The sequence below is a fragment of the Typopeltis vanoorti genome, chromosome 4 (genome assembly GCF_054136105.1).
Source record: "Typopeltis vanoorti isolate ZY-2024b chromosome 4, IOZ_Tvanoo_1.0, whole genome shotgun sequence".
Lineage (NCBI taxonomy): Eukaryota > Metazoa > Arthropoda > Arachnida > Uropygi > Thelyphonidae > Typopeltis > Typopeltis vanoorti.
In genome coordinates, this window is record NC_143552.1 from 50003331 (window position 1) to 50030956 (window position 27626).

General features: G+C 35.3%; 1 protein-coding gene across 1 annotated transcript in view; it reads left to right on the forward strand.

Moving 5' to 3' along the window:
• LOC150107290 (RING finger protein 145-like) overlaps positions 1-27626 on the forward strand; it is an 87288-nt gene that overhangs the window by 56055 nt on the left and 3607 nt on the right. Inside the window, exon 3 of the mRNA XM_090391138.1 lies at positions 9908-10096. Coding sequence (XP_090247264.1) covers positions 9934-10096 — 163 coding nt within the window. The 5' untranslated portion in view covers positions 9908-9933. The remainder of the gene's footprint in view (positions 1-9907; positions 10097-27626) is intronic.

Sequence of the window (27626 nt, forward strand, 5' to 3'; positions counted from 1 at the left end):
GAGTCAGGGGACTCTTTGAGGGAGGCCACATACTACATACATCAGCTATCATACTTGTTCTTCAATTCATTCACACTGCTTGCACACACAACATCCAATGGTAATCCATTTTAATCACTCACCACTCTATGAGAGAAAAATCTGGCCCTCACTCTCTTCTTACTAGCATTCATTCTCATCTTCCAAAGATGGACTTTTGTCCTTTCCCCACTCTCCATAAAATGAAAATTTTCACCTCTTTCTTCTGTTTGCTAATGTCTGCAGTGTACAAATTCTCAGTCTTCATAATCAGTATTCCACAATCCTGATATCATTTTATAACACTCATTTGCACTCTCTCCGCCTGTGTCAGAATCACAACAGAAAAGAGGGGGGGGATTTAAAGAAAAGTATATTATGTTGTTATTGAGTTTATGACTGCAAACTAGAATTCACATAGCCGTAGTAGTGTTTAGTTAATGAGTTTAAGTACTAGATTTATTCACCACTGTACATCAAAATCTGGGAAGGTCTCCCTGAATAAGAGTCCCCCTCTATTCTAAGATATTGGCTGGCACAGCATAAAAAAATAAATTTGTCAATATCTGAAAAGGAGACAATCTCAGATAGAAATTTAAAGAATTCATTCTAAATTAAGGAATAACCTTTAATAGTCAGGGTAAACACGTAACCAATCTAGGAATCGGCCAGAGATATAGAATTTGCCTTCTTTATAGAGTGAGTACATAAGAAGTGATATAGATATTAAAGTCGGAAAGTTCTTGGAAGAGTCTTGTAGTTATTGTAGAGAGGCAAATTTATAACGAAAAAAGATTATAAGAAAAGGGAACAATGTGACAGCTGGAAATAATAAAGATGGAAATGGAGTGCAAGAAGCTGGATATATTGGGAATGAGTGAACTTAGATGGACAGGAATGGACCATTTTCAGTCAGGGTGTATATGGTGTATTACTCAGGACATGAGACAAGTCGTAAAAATTGAGTATCTTTCTTACTCGGGAAAAAGATGGCTAGGTATGTATTAGGTTATAATCCAGTGAGTGAGAATCATTTCTCTCAGAGTGAGTGGACATCCAATGAATATGATCATCATTCAGGTTTATGCACCCACTACAGAGGCACCAGAAGAAGACATTGAAGAATTTTATGGCAAGTTACAAGAAGTGATAGATGCAACACCAAAGCGTGATTTATGGCTACTTATCAGAGATTGGAATGCAAAAGTGGGAGAAACTGAGGAACAAGGAATAACAGGTCGTTTTGGTTTAGGTATTTGTAACACTGCAGGAAAGCGACTAGTTGAATTTTGTGCAGAGAATTCTTTGATTGTTGCTTACACCCGCTTCAAACAGCACAAAAGAAAATTGTACACATGGATATCACCTGATGGACAATACAGAAATCAAATTGACTATATACTTGGACAAAGAAGATGGAGAAGTGCAATTCAGTCTGTCAAGACTTTTCCAGGTGCAGACTGTGGAACAGACCATGAGTTATTAGTGGCTATGGTACATGTGAAATTACAGAAACTGAAAACAACACAAATGTCGATCAGATATGATCTTGGAAACATACCAGCTGAATACAGTATTAGTATACAGAACAGATTCAATACACTCAGTTTGTGTGAAAGAGAACCCAGATGAACTGTGGGAAGAGATTGAAGATATAATTAAAACACAAGCAAAGAAGAATATTCCCACAGTTTGTAAGAAGAAGTTTAAATGGCTGTCAGAAGATGCCATCAAAACTGTTCAGGAAAGGAGGAAAATGAAGGCCACGGGAAATTTGCAGGAAGTATGGCATTTGAATGCAGAGTTTCAACGACAAGCCAGAAGAGACAAGGGAAAATACTTTAACCAGGAATACCAACAAATAGAAGACCAAAACAAGAAAGGAAAAACAAGAGATCTTTTCAAAAAGATCAGAGAACTAACAAGGAAGTTTAGTGCCAAGGTGACAATATTGAAAAGGAAACACTAAGAATATCTTACAGAAGTGGCAGACATCAAAGAAAGATGGAAGGAGTATACAGAATCCCTTTACAGAAAGGACTCCAGAATTACTGAAAAATTTGAAGAGCAGGATTACCACTGGAGAGTGAAGTGAGGTGGGCCCTGCAACAGCTATCCAGTAAGAAGGCACCAGGAGGAGATGGAATGCCTATTGAGCTGCTCAAAGCCCTGGGAGAAGAGTCAGTTAAAATTTTAACAGCTCTATGTCAGCAAATTTGGATCACAACTAAATGGCCTAGGGAATGGAAATAATCAGTTTATATACCTTTATTGAAGAAAGGCGATGCAAGAGAGTGTGAAAATTACAGAACTATAGCACTGATTTCTCGTACAAGTAAAGTCTTACTTAAGATCATTCAGAAAAGACTGGAACCATTCATGAAGAGAGAAATGCCAGATGAACAGGCAGAGGAACAAGAGATCAAATCGCCAATGCGAGATGGATAATAGAAAGAGCACAGGAATATCAAAAGAATGTCTACTTTTGTTTCCTTGACTATAGCAAGGCTTTTGACTTTGTAGATCATTTGAAACTGTGGAATGTGTTAAGAACAATGGGAGTACCAGAGCATTTCATTATCCTTCTGAGGAATCTTTATTATAGGTAAAGGGGTGCGATAAGGATGTATTTTATCTCCATACCTGCTTAACTTGTACAGCGAATACGTTTTAAGAATGGCAGGGCTGAAGGAGTTTTCAGTTGGAATTAAAATTGGATACTACCTTGTAGCAGAATGCAAAGAAGATTTGCAGGAACTTATTAAAGAAGAAAGTGCTAAATATGGTATTAAACTTAACCTCAAAAAAGACAAAAGTTATGACAACCTGTGAACTTAATGATTTTTGAAGTAGATGGGGAGAAAATGGAAGCAGTTAACAATTTTGTGCTCCTAGGATCCCGAATTGATCAAGATGGTTATTGTACTGAAGAAGTTAGAAGAAGATTATTACTTGGAAAGAAAGCAATGACAAATTTAAGCAAGATGATCTTTAAAGATATTAGCCTCAGAACAAAAATCAGAATCGTGAAAGCAATGGTATTCCCTGTGGTACTGTATGGATGTGAAAGTTGGACCCTGAGAAAGAGTGAAAGAAGGAAGACAGATGCATTTGAATTATAGGTTTGGAGACACTTACTAAGAATACCATGGACTGCAAAGCAAACCAATAAATCAGTGATAGACAGAATAAAACCAGATTGCTCCCTTGAAGCTATGATCATCAAGCAAAAATTGTCCTACTTTGGACATATTATACGAGCAAATGACAGTCTAGAGAAGATGATGATGCTTGCTAAAGTTGATGGAATCAGGATAAGAGGAAGACCAAGAATTAGATGGGTGGATGGAGTTAAAGAAGCAACTGGAAAGCGCTTGGAAATTCTAAAAGATATGGCCAGGGACAGATCTGAATGGAGAATGTATGTTCATAGAATCACCAGGAGTCGAAAATGACTCAATGGAACATAACAACAACACTACCCAGACCCGTTTTAATCTTTATTGAGGTCTCATCCGTGTGAGACAGACCTAGAAGTGATACCAAAGTTGAAGTAATGCAGAATCATATTTCCATATACACTTGGTCGTCGACTTGCGACCGACTTCCGTTGGTCGTATGTCGGCCATATATTTATTAACAGTATTCTTTAACCTTTCTAATCTTTTTATCATCTTTATAATTTATTTTTATAATCTTTTAAATTTATAATTATGTATATTGTACATAATGTGAAAAATAATACTATGCATACTGTACCGTAAACACAAAAATACAATCTAAAATTAATGTAAAAATTAATACAAATAAAATTTACAAAATCAATTTTTAATCTTTGCTTGTGCTGGGTTGTGGATCGTCAGGGTCATGTTCTTGGGTTGAGGTAGGAGATGTTCTCTTGATGAGGAACATGCTGAGCTTTGTTTGAACAGTTACTTTTTTTCCTTCATATATCTCACGATAACAATGCACAGATCTTGAATGATACGTTCAAGATCTGTGATATGTTCAAGAGTCCTTTGTGAATTGTTCGACATTAGGGTCCATTGCTTCGAAACTGGCGAGAGCTTTATTCAGTTGCGAAAAAGAATCTGATAAACTCTTTGCAGTGAATTTCTTTTCTGGCTCCTCTTCTTCCTCTCTCGCTTTTTCTTCTGACACTCTCTGTGCTTCCAATTCAATCAACTCTTCATCCGAAAGTTTTTTTATTTCACAATCTAGCAACTTCTCTACGTCTTCTATTTCACATTCTAATTTAATATTTTTTGCAAGTTTAACTATTTTTTCTGTAATCACTTCCAGTTGATTACAGAAAAATTATTTCTGTAATCAACTTATATAGATTATATATAGAAAAAAAATTATATAGATTCCTTCAAATGTATTCGCATAACATTTTAGACACTTTTTCCAAATTCCCAACATACAATTCTTTGTTACACATTCCCATGCAGTCGAAATATTCTTGATACACTGAAGAATGGTGTACTGCTTCCAAAAGTCTCGCAAAGATAAATCCACATTAGAATCTATTGCTTTGATGGCTTGTGCGAATGTCGTTCTGTGGTAGTGAGTCTTGAATGATAAAATAGCACCCTGATCCATGGGTTGAATGAGAGCAGTTGTGTTAGGTGGCATAAAAACCACTAACATCATGTTGAAGGTCGTCCAGATGAGGAGGGTGGCCAGGGGCATTGTCCATAATCAATAAAATCTTGAAAGGGATACCTCTCTCCACACAATATTCACAAGCCTGAGGAATAAAGCAGTTCATGAACCAGTCTTCGAACAGTGCTTGAGTCATCCAAGCTTTAGGGTTTGAACAGTAGTAAACGGGCAGTGTGTGCTTGTTGATGTGCTTAAATGCACGAGGGTTTTCTGAACGATAAATGAGAAAAGGCTTCAGCTTAAAACCCACGGCATTCCCACCAAGCAACAAAGTCAATCGATCCTTAAAAGCTCTGAATCCTGGCATCCTTTTTGCTTCTTGGGGTATGTACGTACAATTAGGCATGCGTTTTCATTGCAAGCCGGTTTCTTCTACATTAAATATTTGTTCCGGTAGATAACCTTCTTCTTTGATTAAAGAGTTGAAACTATTGATGAATTTTTGGGCTTCATCTTCATCTGCACTTCCTGCTTCTCCTGTGACATGTACATTATGCAAAGCAAATCTTTTTTTTAAAACCTTAAACCATCCAGTACTAGCCTGAAAATCTTCTGGTAATCGTCTCCGCTGAGTGATTTTAAACTCTGAAACAGACTTCTAGCCTTCGCTTGCACTGTGCAAAGGCTCATGGGTGAATTTTTCTGTATTAAATCTTCCATCCACATAAACAATAATTTCTCCATTTCATGGATGGGTCCCTGTCGTTGTTTGGTTAAAATTGTAGACTTCATAGGTGTGGAACCTTTCACAGCTTCCCGAATTCTTTCTTTGTCCTTAAGTATCGTCGATACCGTGGAATGTGATAACTTCAAGTCACATGCTATCGTATTCACTTTCTTTCTGCCTTCATACTTCTGGATAACTTTCATTTTACACTCTAAATCAATAGTTTTCCTTGACTTCTTAGCTGGCGTATCTGTAGATGAATATATTTTCCTTTTACTAGACATTTTATGGGTAGTATTTCAGTAGAATTTTAATTAATTCACCACACGCAACAGATGCTTGAAAGCGACTGAGTGTATGTGAGAGATAGTTATCATACGATAACTATTGTATTCCATAGTTATCGTATGCGCAGCTGCCTGATTTATTTTATTATTTTATTTTTTGTAGTCGTAAGTGCGGACAGTCGTAAGTCGATGACCAGGTGTACAAGTAGCCAAAAAGTGTCATACCTTATTACTAAAATACAGTCATACCCCGAAGTTACGTGGTAGGTGGGACCAACAAAAAACGCATAAGTTGAATTCGCGTAACTCGGGTATAATTTTGCATACATACAAAATATTAGTTAATTGGGACCAAAGGTTTACAAAAAGCTATATTTTTTAAGAAATATAATCATAATTGTAGTTTTTCATACAAAAAAAAAAGAAAGTTATTTTGATATCAATGGTTTCGTGAAATCTAATAGATTCGTCTGACGGCATAATGTCTTTTTCTTGTCACGCAAAATTTCTTCATAGCAAGCTAATGATTTTTTTATTCCTTACCTTGTGGCTACAATTCATTCCTCATTAGAATCTATATACTCCAAAATCTGTAAACCTTTTTTTTATGATTGTTCTTACTGTGGATTCCTGTAGATCAAACTTCTTTGCTAGCTCACAAATTTTCATTCCGCCTTCAAAATCCTTAATAATGTTGAGTTTTGTTTCCAAAGTCAATGTTTTTCTTTTCTTGATAGCTGTAGAAGAATCGGACTTGCTTCCTTTGGATGACATTATTATTTTTTATGTGATGAAATTTTTATCAAGAACATAACATTAAACAATTGCAAGGTTTGTAAACTATAAAAATTGTGTATGAATGGGGATCATGCGAAACACATCAGTGCTTGTTCACAACACGTGTGACACTGGAGAATGTGGCCGGCGCCGGAAAGATACGACTGGTGGTGAGGCGTGAAGCGGGACAGGAATATGTACATATATGAAACCCTGTAAGTCGGAGTATGACTGTACTCTGGATTAGAGATAGATGTTGAAAGTTTTTCCACTTCACATGCAAACTTTGTTTGCTTACACTTGGTTAAAGCATTAAACTGAGAATATAATTTCGTGGCATCTTTAATATATAGTTCAATGGTAACATTATTATAGAATGTGAGCAAGTTGCTAAAACATTACCTTCCTTTAGTGAACTCATGCTGTTCATTGTAAAGTAGAAATTCACTGTCAACCCATTTCTGAATGTGTGGCCTAACTAATTTTTCCAATATCTTCACCACCACTCCTGAGATACCGATTGATTGATAGTTGGAATGCAATGACTTTTGCACCATCCTTGTGCAATGAGATTACCATACATTCTTTCCATTCCTGTGGAATCTTCCCTGTTCTGAGACTCAAATTATATTGCCTGGTCAAAGGAATAAGCAGTTCGGTTGAACACTTTTTAGCACCCCCCTGCTGATATCCCATTAGTCCCTATTTGCTGAATTCTTATTCAGTTCATGCAACGGCTCTGATACCTCCTCTTCATCCAGTGAAGAGGAGTGAACTCAATGTTGCATACACCAGGTTGATAGCTTTAAGCAAAATGGACACTCATAAGTTGAACAACCTCTTCTGCATCTGTCATCCTCACACCATCTGCATTCAGAAGAACTATTCTTTTATATTCATGCTTTCTTTTACTTGCAGCACATCAATAGAAATCTTGTGGGTTCTCTTTAGCTTGCAAAAGTCATCAGTTTCTTTTCATACTCTGACTTTGCTTTCAGTACAACACTTGTGACTCTGCTAGCCTGCGGCTTATGATTTTCACAATGGACATCCTTTTCTTATGAATCTCTTGCTTAATAAGATTACACATCCATTTGACTCCTACCCTACTTATTCTTCAAACTCTCAGGACACAAACCAATAATTCATCATTTAAGTATTTTTTTAAATGCTTCTCATGCACTGACTACATTCTTTCCATCCAGCAACTTGCCATTCTGATGAACTCAGTATACTCCTCAGTTGGTCATAATTTCCTGTTTTGTAGTTCAGCATGTAACCTTTTCTGAATGGAACATTCATAAACTTAGTCACTTCTCAAGTGAGTACTACATGATCATTGTCACCAACCAGAGGCAGAATAGTTACTTCTTTTACTGAAACAACCTCTGACACTATAATCAAATCTAACACTCTGTCTTCAAGTTTCTTCTGCCACTATTGCTGACCTATATAATTAAGTGAAATAAACTAATTAATTCCCCCCCCCCCCAAAAAAAAATAATAAAAGTGTGTACCTTGTGTGTGTGTATTAATTGCAAAAGACGTGTAAATCTCTTTTTATCAGTTTGGAGTCAATTTAAATCCATTTATTTGGTTACCAAAAAAAAAAAAAAAAAGTTTCTAGAAAGTGCTAAGAGTAATTTTCGTAACCTAATCAGATATTTTGAATTTAATGGATGAAACAGGTGTTATTGCATTAAAAATATCCCTAAAATGTTTTATTCATTAAAATTAGCACCTTCACAATCTGTAACTCTTTCCCAACTAGATACAAGTTTGTAAATTTTGCTTTTATGAAACATTTTTTCATTAGAAGTAATACACCTAGCAACCTCCACTTCAATCTCTGTTTTACTGCAAAACTGTATTTCACATGTTATTGTCTATTGCTAAAAAAAAAAAAAAAAAAAAGGTGGTGAATAAGGGAGTATCTCTCATCCTAAGCACAAATCTTCTCACAGGTAAGTTTTGCATTGTCCTGTTAGAATAGCACTTTCTTCCAATTAACTAGTCCTAGCTGTTTCTGAAGTAACAGTGGACAATACCAGCTTCAATCAACCCCACACACACACACACACAAAGCATAGTCTTCTGGGGATGAAGCGGTGCCTTTGAAGTGTAGTACCAGATTGTTTGGTGACAACCAATGATAAGTTTGCTTCCTATTAGATTACCAGATCCATTTTTCATCACAAGCGAGCAAGTAATTCAAAAATGGCTCATTTTTATGACTTGAAAGAAGTGAACAACTGTTAGCCATTGAAGTTTATTGTCATCTGATAATGCATGTGGAACCCATTTGCTTAGCTTACATTATTTTCCTAGTTGGTGCAAGTGCAAACAAATTGTTTCACCACTCATGTTAAACGTTTGTTCAAGTTCTTGACATGTTAATCTTAAATTATTTTCAATGACTGCACATAATTCTTCATTATCAATAATGGAGGGTCTTCCTGAACATGGCGCATCTTCAAGTGAATCATCACCAGAAACAAATTTTTTAAACCATTTCTGCACAGTGCATTCTGCTACTGCATCTTCTCCAAATGCTACACATCTTACAGGATGCATCTGAAGCCTTCGAGCCAAGTTTAAATTCGTAAAGCAAACAAGCCTGAATTACACCAGGTTCAACTGACATTTTAAAAGGGTTCAAAGTCACAGAAAAAGAGAACACACCAAGTTGGAGTGCACTGATTCACTCAAGCATATCTGTGCCTTGTGACAAAAAACAAACTGGATTTGGAAAAAATGCAGTAGTAGAACACACTGTGCAGAAATGGTTTGAAAAAATTGTTTCTGGTGGTGAATCACTTGAAGATACACCATGTTCAGGAAGACCCTCCATTATTGATTATGTGCCGCTGTTGAAAATAATTCAAGATTAACATGTCAAGAACTTGCACAAATGTTTAACATGAGCGGTGAAACAATTTGTTTACACTTGCATCATCTGGGAAAATCATGTAAGCTAAGCAAATGGGTCCCACATGCATTAATAAATCATTACACTGAACTCTACTGAAATCCATGCAAACTTTTTTGGTTACCTGATATAAATACATTTTTATTTAAAGTATGGTAGCTTTTTTAAAGAAAGCCAAAAAGCTTTAAGTACACAGTCTTGTTAAGCTGCTCAAATTGATATTAAAAAGATGTGGTTTGTTTTTGCTAAAGTAAAGGAGACTCTGATGTGAATCACTCTGCAAACTTAAGTCTAAACTGGTTCATAATATGGACAGTATCATCCCTCCTCATCCTTGTCTTTTCTGAATTAGTTATCAGGTGAGCTTTATTAAAAAAAAGAAAGTTTCAAATTTTTTTTGGTAGAAAACATCATTAGGCTGAAAATATTTGGAAACTACTGCTTTATAGACATTTACTCTGTGATTCGGTAATAAAACACCTAACATGAATATGTTAATCCAATATTTACATATAAAATTAATGTTATTATGATTAAATTTGTAACTTTTTTTACTTGCAGCCAGAAAACTGATCAGTTACTTAAGAATGTGGCCGCTATCAAGAGAGTATGTAGAAGCAGCCATAGGAGTAATCATGAGGGTTCCTGGTCTGTTTATTATTGACTATTGGTGGCAACATGATCGTACCAAATCATTGCCAAATTCAGTTGATGGCACAGAGATATTGAATGCTGTAATTACAAACTTGGGTAAGTATTTACAAAGTTTTTTTTTATTATCAAACTAAGTTTTTAATTTCAGTGTTTTATGCTTTTAAAAACAAAAAATCCTGTCATCTGACATGACAACTTATATAGCAACTTCAGTAACTGCATTACTATTTCACTTTCTTATCCCTGAATCTATTTTCTAGTTAGAAATGTGATAGGAACAGAGTTTCCAATTCTAAATAATAGGAATCTATGAATATTTGATTATGTTATGTTATACAGTTCAATTTACCAAATATAGGTAATTCTGGTGTAATGCTGATGTTAGGTTCCCTAGAAATGCTGCATTATAAAAATCGCATTATGCGAGACTCAGATCACATAAAAAAAAAAAGTAGGGTTATGTTCCGAAATTTTTTTTCTTATAATTATATAAAGCATTGACATATCCAATAAAAATATTTTTTATTTAATTCAGATAATTCATGCAAGTTAGGAAAACATATAAACTATGAAACAAATACATAGTATAAAATTATAAAAATTACAAATTGTACGTAAACTTCATTGCACATAATGCATAAATGTTTTAGGCACAATAAAATAAAGTGCATATTTTAATTGTCATCACTGTCTTCAGAAATAACATTTCGTAGGTGTTCTTTATTTACGAGTGGCCGGACGTTGTCGAAATCTCTTGGACATCATTTGTATAATTCTCATTGCATACTTCGGCTGGTTTAGTTATCAAGAAGTCAGTAATAAGACCTTGCTTACCACTATGCTGTAATTTTTTATTAAGTTCATAATATGGAACTAAACAAATATCCAATTGTCTCGTGAATTTTCCTGAGTGCTCCATTGAAGGATCATTATCCGTGAAATAACTTCCTGACTTTCTTGCTATGTCCAATCCTTCTGCTAATTACTTTAAACTGATTTATCACAATCAGAATCTTTGGCAGAACTTTCTCTGCAATTTGGTTCGATGTCATCTATTAATTGTACCAGTTCCTCCTCATTTAAATCTGTTTCCCCATCAATTAATTCACTAATTTCGTTTTCAACCATATCACAAAAGCCCTCTCCACCAAAAATGTATGCGACATTTATTATACGACTTAGCTCAGCATCCACTGGAGGTGCGAAATTTTGTTCCAGAATGGCTTCAGCCATATTTTTTTCCAGCAAGCATGCAGTGTCAAGGGTTGTAATTCCTTAATGGACAGAGAAATAATTTTCACACAATTCAATATTGAAAACTCTTTCCATGCTTGAGGCAGTGTCATAAAAATAGTAATAGTAATAAGATACTCTGAAATTCAGTATTATGCCTGTGGATTAGATTACATTTTTTCCAAAATTAATTGGAATGTTTGACGAATATAATAGACTTAAATGTTAATATTGTTCCTTGGTCAAGTGGTTGAATAAGTGAAGTAGTGTTAGGTGGGAAAAGAGTTATTTTAATGTTCGGCTTGGCTTAAATTTGTTGGGTGGCCTGGTGCATTTTCTAAAATTAGTAGAATTTTGAAGTCAATATTCTTTTTCTTTATGTAACTTTCTACATGGGGTACAAAACACTTGAAAAACCAATTTTCAAACATTCTAGCTGTAACTCATGCCTTTTTGTTGACCTGCCAATAAACAGGTGGGGTGGACTTGTCGAGTCCTTTCATAGCAGTTGGAAGTTTATTTTCCATTTGGTTAGACTATAATAAATTAAGTTTAATCCTTTATCCAAGTGTAGGCATTCAAAGTTTGTGCCTGAAGTATCTTCAGGACTGAGGCAACTCGTAGTAAAGGTGTACCAAGCTCTCATCACTCCTTGTCTCAGTATCTCCCATAATGCAAAGTACATTCCTTGCGGACATGTATAATGCTATGCATTAAGGGAAGAGCCACCATCCTGACCGGTTTCAACTTTATTGGGGTCTCATCAGTGGGAGCCAGACCCAGAAGTGGTCTAAGGCAGAAGCAATGGAGAGGTCATATTTACCTATACGAGTTGCCAAAAGGTGTACCATCTTATTAAATTACTCTGGATTTAGAGAAAGATGTTGGAAGTTTATTTTCCACTTAATTAGACTATAATAAATTTAGTTTAATCCTTTATCCAAGTGTAGGCAAACAAAGTTTGGGCCTGAACCTTCTAATCAAGTGGAAAATAAACTTCAATTTTCAACAATAATAAAGATATTCTGATATTCTTGCAAATAAAGACAATTTTCAACGATAAACAACTGATGTACATTCGTGCTAAAGGATATTTCCCCTAATATAAATTCGCTACTTATAACTACATGTGCAATATGGGCAGACACAAATATAATGAAGATAAAATTTGGTTTTTAAGTCGTGAAAAATATATGAAAAAATAAAGGGTTACTAGAATTTGTAGACCGTGTTATATCGGAACTGCGTTGAGCAAGGATTTCTACAATTTGTACACTGCATTATATCGAAACCGTGTTATACGAGGGTTACCTGTATTCTAAATAGCTACTTTCAAATTGGAGGTTCATCTAACTTATTCAATTAGAAAAGTTAACCTTATGAAACCTTGACGTTATTGATATGTCTTTTAATAGCAAAATTTTGCTGAATTATTTCATCTTTTCAACCATTATATCCGTTACATCATATTTTTCATATAATCTCAAATGTACAAATCCAGCAGTCTAAAATAGTGACCAGTTCTGAGAACTGGCATATCCAATCCTTCGGTCAGAAAATTGCTCATTCATATACCACATGGCTGGCATTGCTTAACGAAATGTGTTTGGAGGCAGTAGCTTTTCCAAAAATCTGGTATAAATGTCATGTAGTTATTGCATAGAAAAGTATAGGTTGGACTATATTTTTCTGTGCCATGGATCATTAATAGTGTGATATATTGATGACAATTAATGGTCACCCAGTCATTTACCAAAAAAAAAAAAAAATCATTACTTTCTATCATTATTTTGTGAATTGTTATAAATTCATAAATGGGCCTTTTTTTTTAGATTCACCCCAGGCTCAAGATGCTGAATTCATTTAATATGATATAAATTCAATCTTTCATTCTGGAAAATTTCCCAGGCTACCATATGCAAACACAAATGTTCTTTGCATATTAACATGTAGACTTACTGTACCATCTGACCTCTTAGCCAGAGATGATCTGGCTGTAGTTCTAGATGGTCCAAATATGTGATTTGAATGTTATCGTATTTGCTTTCTTTTTTTTGGATATTCAGTAGCTGATGACACTCAGAAATTTTGTGATGATGGTATTCACACAATACTGATCATAACCTCACCTTAAACTCATTTACTGTTATAGCACTCACAACTACCTCTGGCAAATCATACACCACTCTCCAAGCAAAAATTCTAATCTTCACACACAGTTCTTAACCACATTCTTGCACAACTTCAATCTTATTGAATCCTTAAGTAACATAAGTTTCTATCATGTTATTTGTCACCTCTTCTGCTTGTTACTAGCTTGGTGGAAATTGATAGTACATGTGCAGATTTTGAATCTGTATGGTGCAAAGTTGGAATTAACAGTATCATATCTGATAGAGTGCTGTTATAAGCCAGGGAATGTACAGAATACTCGCTCTCTCTCTCTCAGGTCTCCTCATGTCTGAGGTCTTGTGACCTTCCTGATGATGCTTTGCCATTTCTTTCTGCCCTGTGCTTCTCTTATTGATTGTTCTAGTTTAAGTCCAGTGATTCTTGATATTTGGTCAATCAACCTGTTTGGGGGGGGGGGGTCCTCTTTTCTTTTCCCTGCACAGTTTACCCTGGATGATTATTTTTTCCAGGCAGTTGCCCTCTCTTCTACATATGTGTCCAATGCACTATTCTCTTTTCAGTTATGTTTATCAGTCTTGTGTGGATATTCATTTCTTCTAGGATATTTTTTGTTTGTTCTCTTTTGAATTAACCAAGAGATTCTTAACAATCTTCTCCAGCACCAGAGCTTGAACTCCTCAGTTCTTCTGTCATCTTTTGTTACTGTCCAAGACTCAGAAGCATAGAGAAAGATAGAAAAAACTAAGGTTTATATAAGCTTAATGCAGATCATTAGTACAGAATATTAATGGTCATGAAATATTTATGCCAGTTGGTTGGACATGTAAAAGAAAGTGATCTTGAGGGGAGACTTTAATTATAGTAATGCAGAATTGAAGTCGGGGATAGTGTACAGGAACAAGGAGAACAAGTTTGTTGAATTTCTGAGGTATAAATATCTTAAGTTGCATGTGACCAAAACAAGTGTTTTAGATTTGGTGATAACTTTACAAGATTTAGTTGTTAATGTGGTATCAACATTGCCAGCAGTTAGTGAAAATGATCATAAGGTACTTGTTTGGGAAGTGGTGAAACAAGAAAAGGCTACTGCCAAAAAAGGATATGTGTGGAATTATAAAGTTGTTGATTATGGGAAGCTCTGTAGTCAACTAGCATTTGATATGTTGGGTAAATAAGCTGTGCAGAAAAGATGTTGACTATTCATAGAAATTCATAAGGCAGTATTTGACACATGTGATTCATAATTGTATTCAAAGGGTTAGGTGAGTAAATAGAGTAGAAATCAAATGGATGAACATTGAAAATCAAGCAAGCTTGTTGGAAAAGAAAAGGTTATGAAGGAGTATAATAAGTTTAGTTTAATCCTTTATCCAAGTGTGAGCAAACAAAGTTTGCACCTGAAAGTATCTTCAGGACTGAGCTAAGGTAGTGCAACACCAAGGCAACTCGTGGCAAAGGTGGAGAAAGCTATCATCACTCCTATCTCAGTATCTCCCATAGTGCAAAGCACATCTCCTTGCAGATATGTGTAATGCTATGCATTATGGCAAGGGCCACTACCGAGATATGGAAATATTGAAGAGGGTCCAGAGATGAGTGACTAAGACAATATCAGGACTGTAGAGGTTGAAAGAATGTAGATTGAAGTTTGGTAAATAGGAGGAAAAGAAGTGTTATGATAGATGTTTAAGTTGATGAGGGGATTTTATGAGATTAATCCAGAGGAGATTATAAAAAGAGTAGAAGGTGAGAGGGGAAGAACCAGAGACCATCCCTGGAAGATATGTAAGAGTGTAGTGAAGAGGGGTATAAGGAGTAGATTTTTTACTTAGAGAATTGTGAGTGAATGGAATGCATTACCAGAATATGTTGTTAATGTAGGGAGTGCTAAAGATTTTAAAATTGTATGATAGATATGTTGTAAGTTGAATGAACCTCCCAGGATGAGTCTGCTGAGAGAATTTAAGCTGTTGAAATTTTAACACATAGGCACTAACTGTTTTACGATCATGTATACATACCTAGTCCACGTGGCTATGCGCTTCACAACCGTATGCTTGGGAAAGGAGTGTCCTGGGTTCGATTTCCCTCGCCAATGTGAGGAGCTTAAGGATCTTTCTCAGACATAGCCAAGTTAGCCGGTCTTGGGCATGGACGGCAGGGTTTTTCTTCCTACAAGCTGGCAAACCGACCTCGTGAACACACACAGCTACACCCATAGAATATACCAGGAGGCATAGGGCTAGTCACTTTATCCTCAGGATGGGTACGACTTTGAAGGGCTTAAGATAGCTCTAACAGACCAGTAGGCCTAACATGTAGAAGGGAGAAGTATACATACCTATGATGCTACAGACCAGAATGCTAGTGAAATAGAAGAAATATACATATTAATTATGTTGACTGAAAAACAACCTGTTATGAAGGCATGTTCAAGAAAACATTTATAAATTAAGGAAATGGTGAAATGTCCCGTGAATACTTTCTTCGTTTTCTTTGACATTATGATGATCATGATCAAATTCCTGGTGATGTTCGCATTATTATTAACTGTCACCAGTTTTCTTTGATATTAATCTGCTATTGTCAGGACTCCATTAGTGCCACATTTTATATTTGGGACTTATAAGGCACTTCTAATTGCATCAAACCACCTAGATCTTGCTTATCCTGTACATCTTTTTCTTGCCATTGTGCATCTGATTTGCTAATCTTTCCTTTTCCTTTCTGATTAAGTGACCATACTACCACAGGTTGCTCTACTCACAGATTCTTGAATGTAACAATGTCAAGTTCCCTCCATCTGCAGTTTTAATATGATGTTGCTTGATGCCATTTTTTCATTCTTCTAATTTTCTCAAAACTGGATAGCTCCTTTATTTCTAGCCAAGCTGTATTCATAAGCTAAAAGTTTTGTGCATTGTATACCTAGCTTAGTTTTGCTAATTTCTCTTACATATGAATTTATTTAATAACGACAGCTCCATACCATCATTTCAAATTTAATTTATTTTCATTAAAATTATGCATAAATAACTAAAACACTTTACTTGTCCTCTAGGTTCTCCATTGAGAATGTGCAGATCATATTTTCCATGTTCTTATTATTTGCTTGATCTTTTTGTTGCTAATTTTCATATCAAACTTGTTACCAGAGTTATTCAATCTAGTCAAAGAATCCGAAGACTTGCATTGCATTTTTTAGAAGTATAACATTTATCTGTATAAAAGTTGAAGATTTTCAATTTCGATGCCACTTTCCTTCGATGTAATCTGCATTACCTTATCTATCCTCTTCACTCCCTGCAGAGCATAGGGCCTCAGCCATTGACTTCCATCTGACTCAATTCAATGCTTCTTTTTTGATCTTCTTCCAGGAACGTCCCAGCCGTCTTGTCTCTATTTTTAGTTCTCTTCTCCATGTATCCTGGGTCTGCCACTTTTCCTCTTGCCTTGGGGATTCCATTCTAGTGCAATTTTTGCTATTTCTTTATCTGGGTTCCTGATTGTGTGACCTATCCCGTTCCATTTTCTTTTAGTGATTTCATTTCTGATGCTGGTTTGACCTGTTCTCTCCCAAAGTTCTATGTTTGTTATTTTATTTGGCCAGTATGTTCCTAGTATCTTCCTCAAGTATTTGTTTATGTAGACCTGTATTTTATTTATGTTTTCCTTTGTTAGTGATCATGTCTCAGCTCCATATAGTAAAACTGGTTTAACATTAGTGTTGAAGAGCCTAATTTTGGTTTTTAATTTTATTTCTTTGAATGCCAAATTTTCTTCATCATATTGAATGCAATCTGTGCTTTCTGGATTTTATTTTGTATGTCCTGTTTGGTTCCTCCTTGTGTGCTGATCACTGATCTCCCAGGTAGATAGTTATGTACCTGTTCCAGTGTTTTCTCTAGTATTTCAAAGACTAATTCTTGTTTGGGGTTTATCTTCATTACTTTGGTCTTGTTATGATTTATTTTCAATCTACATTTATTTGCTTCCTGGTTTAAATCATCTATTTTCTTTTGGAGGTGTTGATGTTTTTGTGCCAAAAGCAATATATCGTCTGCAAAATCCAGGTCACTGATTTTATTTGACCATCCCCACTGAATGCCAATTCTTTCTTCAGATGTTTTCCTCATCACCCAGTCAATGACAATCAGAAAGATGGTCGGGGAGAGTATACATCCTCATCTTACTCCTGTGTTTGTTGCAAATGGTTCTGATAGTTTGCCATTATTTATTATTTGGATTTTGTATTTTTCATGAGTTTTCTTTGTTATATTTATGATTTTCTGAGGAATCCTGTAGTGCTTCATTAACTTCCATATAGTCTTTCTGTCTATGCTATCAAATGCACATTCAAAGTCAATGAATCCCAAATATAGGCTACTGTGCCACTCTATTGACTGTTCAACAATTATTCTTAATGTTATTATCTGATCAATACAAGATCTGTTTGGTCTGAACCCAGCCTGTTTTTTCCTCAGTTTAGTTTCAATTTCTTGTTTCATTCTTTTAGCAAAATTCTAGTAAATACTTTGATTACAACATTTAGAATTGAAATCCCTCTCCAATTTTTACAAAGTGTTATATCTCCCTTTTTTGGCAGTTTAACCAGGAGTCCTGTATTCCAGTCTTCTTGCCATTCCTCCTTTTCCCATATTTGATTAAATAGCAGGTTTAGCATTTCAACAATAGTGTTTATATCTGCTTTAAGTAGTTCAGCCTGTATATTGCCACTCCCAGCTGCTTTATTGTTTTTTGTTTTCTTTACTGCATGAGTTATTTCTAGTTTAGTTATAGTTCCTGTATTTATTTTAAGTATTTCTTCTTCTGGTGTTTCTGGTATTTCTTGTTCTAGGTTTTGTATTTCTCCATTTAAAATTTCTTGGAAATGTTCTACCCATCTTTTTTCTATGTCTGCTTCATTTGTGAGTAACTTTTCTTGTTTATTTTTTACAGGCCCTTCTCTTTTAAAACTCTTCCCAGCTAGCTTTCTTGTTATCTCAAACAACCTCTTTGGGTCAAATTTACTTGCTGCTTCTTCAGCCTTTTTACACATTTCCTCCAGGAAAACTCTTATCTTTCCTTGCACTTTTTTTACCTGGCCGTTTTTAAGCGCCTGTATCTTTCATTTATCCTATTTCTTTTATTTTCTTCTGTACTTTGCAGAAGTGTATTCCATAAAGCTTTCCTTCCTTCACATAATTTGATGGTTTCTTCAGAGAGCCATTATTTGTGATTCCTACTCTGCCTTCCCAGAACTTCTTCGGCGGTACTATTAAATATATTCTTTATTTTTTTCTAGTTCTCTTCAATGTCTATTTCCTTATGTTGTTCTATAAGGCTTCCATATTTATTCCTTAATGTTACTTTATATTTGTCTTTTGTATCCTTGTTTTTCAGTTTGGATATATTGTATTTAATTCTTGCCTTTAAATATTTTTCTTAGTTTCATTTTTATTTTTGCAATCAATAATAAGTGGTCTGTAAAGGCATCTGCACCTCTCCAAACTCTTACATCCATCAAAGAAGTTCTCCAAGGTCTGTTTATTAAAATATGGTCTATTTGGTTTTTGGATTTCTTATCAGGTGATATCCAAGTCTGTTTACGGATGTATCTTTATGTTTAAATATGGTTCCTCCTGTGATCATATCATTGAAAGTGCAAAAGTCTTTTAGGATTTCCCTATTTTCATTACAGTTTCCTAAACCTTCTTTTCCCATTATTCGTTCATATCCCACGTTACTATTTCCTACTTTTGCACTCATGTCACCTATAATTAAAAGCATTTATATCTTTACTTTTGACTTCATCTACTTCTTTTGCAGCATGTCATAGAAGTCTTCTTTCTCTTCTGTTTTTGCATTGTTTGTTGGTCCATATATGTTTATTATGGTCACATTTCTGTATTTAGTTTTATTCTGTATTTAGTTTTAAATCTAGCTTTGATGATTCTTTCAAAAACTGGTTTCCATTCAATTAGTGCTCTTCTAGCATCTGTTGTTAGCATGAAAGCTAAACCTTTGCTATGTGTGGCATCTTAATTCTGGTTTCCAGAATATAAAATGTATTTGTTTGTTGTTAGTTGGATTTCTCTGCTACCATTCCATTCCATCTTGTCTCGTTTAGACCTAGTATTTCTATTTTGCATCTTTCCATTTCTCTGGTTAGTAAGTTAGCTTTTCCATTTTCGTACAAAGTCCTAATATTCCAGCATCCAATTTTGGTTAAAAGTTCTGGGCTAAAGAGGTTTTTTCTTGGAGTTTTCTGCCTGTCAGCTTCTCCCAATGGGGCTTTCACTGGCTTGCTTCATTTTCCCCAGTACTTCTCCCTCTTGGTTTTGTGTCGGTTTTCCAACAATGGTTGAGGTTTCTGTAGCAATATGTTTTTTCCATATTATGGTTGCTAGTCACAAGTACAACCCTTCTCCTTTCTCATCCGGGCTTAGGACCGGCAATGGTGGAGTTGTAATCCGCATAGATGATGAATATCATTGGTAGAGATAGTTGAACCTCTGTATTTTTTCAACAGTCTCCAGAATATCTTGCCACCTTCATGGTATTTATCTTCTTTATTCTTAAACAAAAATCATGGAGAAAGACTTTGCTTTTACGCATAGTTTAACTTTCTTACATTTTTCTTTGTGGTTTCTCGTGATAATTTCCATGAGAAACCACAAATGTAAATAGTTAGTGTTAAAAGCCTAGGGGTGCGTTGAAAAAATCACTAAGAGTGCAATGACCTGAAAAAGTTTGAAAACCTGTTAAAGCTATTCACTTCATTTTATAACTTTTGTAGATTTTTTTATATTTTTTTAAATTATTTATTTTTTTATTAGGATGTTGATTTTTTCCTGCTCTAAAATGGGAATCATTTCCTATTTTAGATCTCTTGTATCTTATGTCCTGCACCAAAGGCATAAAGATATCACAGTCGGCAGTAATGTAGTCAATGAGACTTCTTATTTCTATCATCTTCTCTCCTTGTCAAGATGTGCACATCTTTTTGTTTTCTCTCCTGGACAGAAATATAGTAGGTACCTACCATTTTCTCCTAATTTCTCTAAATTTTCTACAGGCATTGTTATATTGTTTGTTGTTTGAATTTCCAACAAGGATCAGTGTTTCTTTTTTCTTGAAAATTTTATCTACTTCATAGTAATACCTTCTGTGGGATCAGAGGCACAAATAAGTTTTGTTGTCCAATTCCCCATTTTGACATATGCATCCTTATTCACTCAGTATCTAGGTAGATACCTTTTATTGGGTCTCACCACATGAAGGAGAGGATTAGACATTACTGGCTAAATTGATCAGTTTTATTCAAATTTTGGCATCTCTCAAAGTTTGGTTTTTGTTTTCAAACACTTTCAGTGTTTTATCCAATAACATTTGTATATTAATAATATGTTAATATATCAAGAAAGGGATAAGAGCTGGGTTTTCTCCTGGAGAGCAGTGGAATAATTTGCCCTTAGGGATAGTGAGTGCATCTAGTGTGAATGAATTTAAGGAAAGTTATGATAGCTGGGTTGGGTGATTTATAGCCTTCCTCGATGAGTCCTTGACTCCCTGGAGGTCTCTGATGATGATGATAATAATAATAATGTTGAAAGTTTATTTTTCACTTGGTTAGACTATAAAAAATTTAGTTAAATCCTTTATCCAAGTGTGAGCAAACAAAGTTTGTGCCAGAAAATATCTTCAGGACTGGGGTAAGGTAGTACAACACTGGGAAACTCGTAGCAAAGGTGGAGCAAGCTACTATCACTCCTATCTCAGTATTTCCCATAATGCAAAACACATCTCCTTGCGGATATGTATAATGTTATGCATTAAGGGAAGGGCCACTACCCAGACTAGTTTCAACCTTTATTGAGGAAAGATGTTGAAAGTTTATTTTTCATTTGGTTAGACTATAATAAATTTAGTTTAATCCTTTATCCAAGTGTGAGCAAACAAAGTTTACTCCTGAAAATATCTTCAGGACTGGGGTAAAGTAGTGCAACTCGTAGCAAAGGTGGAGCAAGCTACTATCACTCCTATCTCAGTATCTCCCATAATGCAAAACCAGCTTGAAGATAAGTCAATAAGCCTTTATTCATGTTTCTTGTGTGGTGCAAATATATGCACAACCTCATGTTGGAAGATGGTGTTAATAATCATTAGTCCGTGTCTTAAACCGAATAATATTTGTACTTACTATTATTGTTAGTTTTGGTCTTTTTCTGCACATCCAAACATGGTGACATTGCAGCTGACATGACATTTTGTTTATAGTTTAAGTCGGTGATTCCCAACCTTTTCCCACTTGTGTATCCCTTTTAAACCCATTTCTATAAATTGTACCCTTTGTTTTTAAAATAGATGTTTTTAAATACTGACACTTTTGTTCAGTGGCTATCTTAATGTAAAATAGTGGAAATGAGGTAATGAGTTCGGAAAGGAAAATTACTACACTAAAAGTACAAAGTACAAACCACAGATTTAATTTTACAATATTCGTAAAAGCGATGATTTAAACTTAACATTTGTTGTTCCATAACTAATGTTTTGCATTTTGTTTACTTGTTTTTCTGCCATTACTGATTATTTTTCGTGTACCTCTGAGCGGCCTAGCACATACCCCCCCCCCCCCCCCCAAAGGGGTACACATACCACCAGTTGGAAACCGATGGTTTAAGTAAATACAGAATCTTCTTCTTTTCTCTCTTTCATCATCTATGTGCATGATGATGAGGTCAAATGAACTCTTTCCACTTCTGTATGTACCTGGGGAGCCCCAACAATTCTGTCCAGTTTGTTGTTGCTTGCTGTGATTTGTGATCACAACAACCAAATCATGACAAATACAGAATACAATTAGCTAAGTCCCAGATTGTCAGCCTATCCTAAATTTATTTATATACTGACTCATTTATATATAATATACTGACAGGGAAAATAGGAGAAGATGAGGATTGGACATTAGATCACAAGCCATGGTTGAATCTCTGTATTCCTTAACAAACCATGCAGAGGCCTCCTCCCAGTTATTTAGCTTTGACCCTTAAGTTGCCCTACATCCTTTTATTTAAGGAAATTGACAAAGTAGAGTAGATAACTAAAAAAAAATCATTATTACTTCCTATGATGATGAACAGCCTAATTTTTCTACCCACTGCAGGGTGAAGGCCTCTCCCATTGAGGGAGGTTTGGGTTTGCTACTCCCATGGTGATCTAGTCCATATTGGAAGAGTGTATCTATACTTGGGTGAATGAAGGTGGAAGACAATCACAAACATCCATGCCTACGTGGGATTCCAACATGCAGCCTCTTGGCTGGAGAGCAGATACGCTAACCACTCAGCAAACCAGGCCAGCATTACTTCCTATATTTTACCAAATTTAAATTAGCATCTTCAGGATTACTACACTGGTATTAAACATGTGCATGTAGCACACTTCAGTAACACAGATGGAACAAGAGAGATATAGGATGACCTAATATCCTATAAATATGCCACCTGTTGGTTTTGGTTGGGGTTTTGACTGGCTGAATGTCTGCTGATGAGAGTTTCCCAGATGATAGACAGTTTGATACAACCATATTTATTTAGTTGGGATAGTTGGTAAGAGCTGCAGCAGATTTGAAGAAAAGCATCTCAAATTTAAATTTGCTTCAGTGGAGTAAAGTGGCTTTTTTCCATCAGTTTCCACTACTATGGCTGCTCAGGATTAGCATACTCAGGATACCCCCAGCACAGGATCCATTGGAAAAAAGCCAATTTACTCCACCAAAGCCAGTTTAAATTCGAGAGGCTTTTGATCGAATCTGCTCATGTTATTACCAACTATCCCAACTTAAACAAATACAGTATGTATCAAAATGGCTCTCATGTGGGAAATCCTCATCAGACATTAAGCCCAACAGTCAAAAACACCCTACCAAAGCCATATTTATAAAAAAATACCTATAAATATGTGGCATATTTATAGGGCTTTAGGTCATCCTGTATCTCTCCTGTTCCATCTTTTGTTATGAAGTGTGCCTGTGTTCGTGTTGCTTGATACCAGTGTATTAATTCCTGAAGATACCAATTTAACTCTGCAAAACATCATCATCATCAAATTCCTGACATGTACCATGAAGGAGGTGTACAGGATATGATAGTACTACATGAAAACTTATATCATTACTAACTTCCTATGTACATTTTATCTCTAAATCAATCTGTTAACTGTCAAGACTCTAACATTATCAGATCTTATATTTCTGTCTTCTATGGCACTTTTTATTGCATCAATCCACCTATATCTTGGTCTTCCTCTGGGTCTTTTCCCTGCTAACCTAGCAGAGAACACTTCTTTTGCTAATCTTTCCTCTCTCATTCTGTTTAAATGACCATACCACCTGAGGATTAGATCTGCTAATATATTCCTGGATGCTAACAATATGAAGTTCTTTACTAATATCCTCATTTTTAATGTGATATTGCCACTGATGCCATCAGTTCACACCACTAATCTTTCTCAGGACTCTCATATCTGTGGTCTCTAGTCTGTGATCAAGTGTTTTGTTTCTAACCCAGCTCTCAGATCCATAAGTTAAAATTGGTTTGAACACTGTCTTGTATACAGCTAATTTAGTGTATTGGCTAATTTCTCTCTTATTCCATATAAATTTATTAAGTTGACCTCCTACCATACCAGCTTTGTTGATTCTGCTGTCTATTTCCATATTTAATTTACTCTTCACTAAAAATCATGCATAAGTAGCTGAAATGTTTTCACTTGTTATATTGGTTCTCCATTCAGAGGAGAACCAATATAAACATTAATAAACATTTGATATTTTGCAGATGCATTGAAAATATCAACTGCAGTTGATATTTTCAATTTAGTCAGGGAATCTTGCAGACTTGTAGCGGTTTTATTTAGAAGTATAACATTGTCTGCATAAAGCAAAGAGCTGACATTAACATCTCCAATTTTGATATCAGGTTTAATACCACTTTCCTTCATAATGTGATCGATATAGATAATGAATAACAGAGAGGATTTAACATTAAACCATATTCCTGTACTTCCTTCATTTCTAACTGCTGACAACTCAAATGAAGACTAAAGTATTGCTTGATATAATGCCCCACTGACACCATATAACTGTAGCATTTTGAATAGCTTCTCTCTCTCTCTCTCTCTTGTCATATGCTTTTCCAGATCTACAAAAACTTAAATACAGATCTTTGTTATATTCCAATGATTTCTCAAGTATTTGTTGTGAGGTGAAGATCTGATCCTGATATCCTTTATATTTCTGGTCGAATATCATCTACTCCAGCTGCCTTTCCACATTTTAGGCATTTCATGGCTTTTTCTACTTCAAGTATCTTTTATGTATTCCTGGTTGCATGCCTGTTGAGTGTTTTTTACCACTGTGCTGTCACTGCTTGTTTCATTTAGCAGTTTTGATGTCATTTTTATTATCTCTAATTTCTTTTACAGCATTCTTTTCTCCATTTCTGAGCTTTTTCAACAACCTCCAGAATATCTTCTCACCTTGATATTTATTTTCTGTATTCTTAGCAAAGTCTTCCCATGACTTTTGTTTAGCTTTCTTACATTTGTCTCTGTATTATCTAAGAGCACAAGCCAACTTATTTGCCAGGAACTTTTGATAAGCTTTCTTCTTTTCCTTCACTGCCTCTTTAACTTCCTGTGTCCACCATGGAGTTCTGATTTTTCTATCCTTGCAGTTTTCTTCATGGCTTGCCACTGAAATTCCAAAGTTTTATTCCTGTTCTCAAACTCTTGTATTTTTTCTTGAATAATGTTTGTGTAATTTAGTCTACAGTTCACATCTGAGAGCTTCTGAGATTGATTTGGAGGAAAATTGTGGATAGGAAGTCAGTAATGCTGTTAGTTTTTCATACAGTACTATCATATCTTGTACACCGCTTGAGGGTACATATCAGGAATTTGATCATGATGATGATGATGAAACTTATATGTTCTTCCTTGCAATGTGAAATTCAATTTTATCCTGCTCAAGACTAAATGGTGATCACTTCCAATTTCAAATCCTCTGTACACCCTTGTGTCCTGCACCAGGGAGAAAGCATCTATATTAATAATAACGTAGTCAATGAGACTTTCTTATTCCTTGTCTCTTCTCTCCATGTGAATTTGTGCACATTTTTATGTTGGAACATTGTGCTAGTAATAACCAGTCCATGTCATGAGCAGAAATCCAACAGGTATTTGCCATTATTATTAACTTTGCTCTTTTCTCCAAATTTTCCCAAAACATTTTTGTATGTCTGACAATCATTTCCTACTCTACTATTTAGATCTTCAACAAGGACCAACTTTTCTATTTTCATTGTGTCAGTTGCTTTCTCTAAAAGCTGAAAAAATTCCTCTGCTTTTACCTTTATAGAACCTTTTGTGGGACCAAGTTACAAATAAGTCTCATTGGCCAGTTCCCCATTCTGATATTTACCCACATCACTCTACTTGATATTGCCTGCCATTCAAGAAAATTAGCCTTGTATTTAGTGTTGAATACCATAGCTACTTCATTGTTATGCTATATTTGGTCACTCAGTTAGATAATTTAAACTGAAACATATATTGATTTTTAATTGACCAATGATTTATAAACATACAACACCACCAGAGCTGTTTGGCTTCTTCAGGGCTTCTAAAGGTAAGAGTAAACTCAAAGAATGTCATCTACTGGAACAAATCCTGAAATACATACAACTCAGCATCACCAGAGTTCAAGATCAGTACTATCAACATAAGAAGCCTGAATGGCAAAGAAATGGAGCTAGCTGAGGAATTGGATAAGTATCAGACAACATAACAGGAGTGAATTAAACAAAAAAGACTAAAACAATGGTGATATCTTTCTGAGCAACAACAATCTACCCTCACTAAATGCAAATCTTCTAGTTATTCCTTATGCAGGTACAGTGTTGAAAAAAGATCGCAAAACTTCTGAGACCTTTCAGCATTACAGTTGCGTTCGACATTAATGCTTTCTTCAAACACATTTGTGTGTACAACATCACATGCTCTTGTGGTCTTAACTATATAGGGCAGGCATCGAGAAGCCTCGAAATCCGAAAAAAAGAACATGTAGGAGATGTTAAGAACAGAACAGACAATTCAGGACTAGCCCGTCATTTCGCAATTACAAATCACACCATTGATTCATGCCTTATCTAGAAGAAGACTTCCGTTGTAGAAACTTCAAGGAAGCCGTGGTAGTCCTCCATTCTGGAGAAAATCTTACCAGTAACCAGGGAATGATAATAGCTGACATATGGAAAACCTTAATAAGATCGCTCAATTTGCCAGAATTTCGTTTCGCTCAAAACTACAGACCATGCTCACACAACCGTGATTAATCCAACACGTTCCATGCATATAATGTTATGTGTCTGTTTCAATTTTTAATTTATACAATAATGTTACTGCAATTTCTCTGTACTAGCCACTTTGAGTTTACTCTTACCGTTATAAGCCCTGAAGAAGCCAAACAGCTCTGTTGGTGTTGTATGTTTATAAATCACTGGTCAATTAAAAATCAATATATATTTCAGTTTAATTATACCTATCCTTCTTTTCCTTGATTGTAATTGCCTGAATATAACATGTTGTATTTATTGCTCAGAAAGATCTCACCATTGTTTTTGTCTTTTTTGTTTCAGTCACTCCTGTTATGTCGTCTGGTACTTATCCAATTCCTCAGCTAGCTCCATTTCTTTGCCATTCAGGCTTCTTATGTTGATAGTACCGATCTTGAATTCTGGTGATGCTGAGTTGGGGTGTATTTCAGGATTTGTTCCAGTAGATGACTTTTCGCTGTTTGCCCTGATTCTGTCATGTTGTACCATGATTTTATATTGTGGTTTAAGCCAATAAGAATACAATTTGGTCGACTAAACTCAAATTGCCATCCCATCCTTGTTCATTCACTATCCAGGTATATACCTAACAGGGTGCACCACAAGAAGGTGAGGATTGGTCATTAGGTCAGAAGCCCTTGTCAGTTCTCTGCATTCCTTTAAAGGCTATGTGGAGATCTCCTCTCGGTTATACAGCTTTGATCCTTAAGCACCCCACTCGGCAAAATATAAGAAGTAATAATTAAAATTTTGTAGTTATAATTCTATATTATCAGTTTCTTGAAACAACACAATGCATGAGAATCAACATTTAAATGCCAGGATTAGTGAAAACTGTACACAATTTTGTGTATAGTTTTACA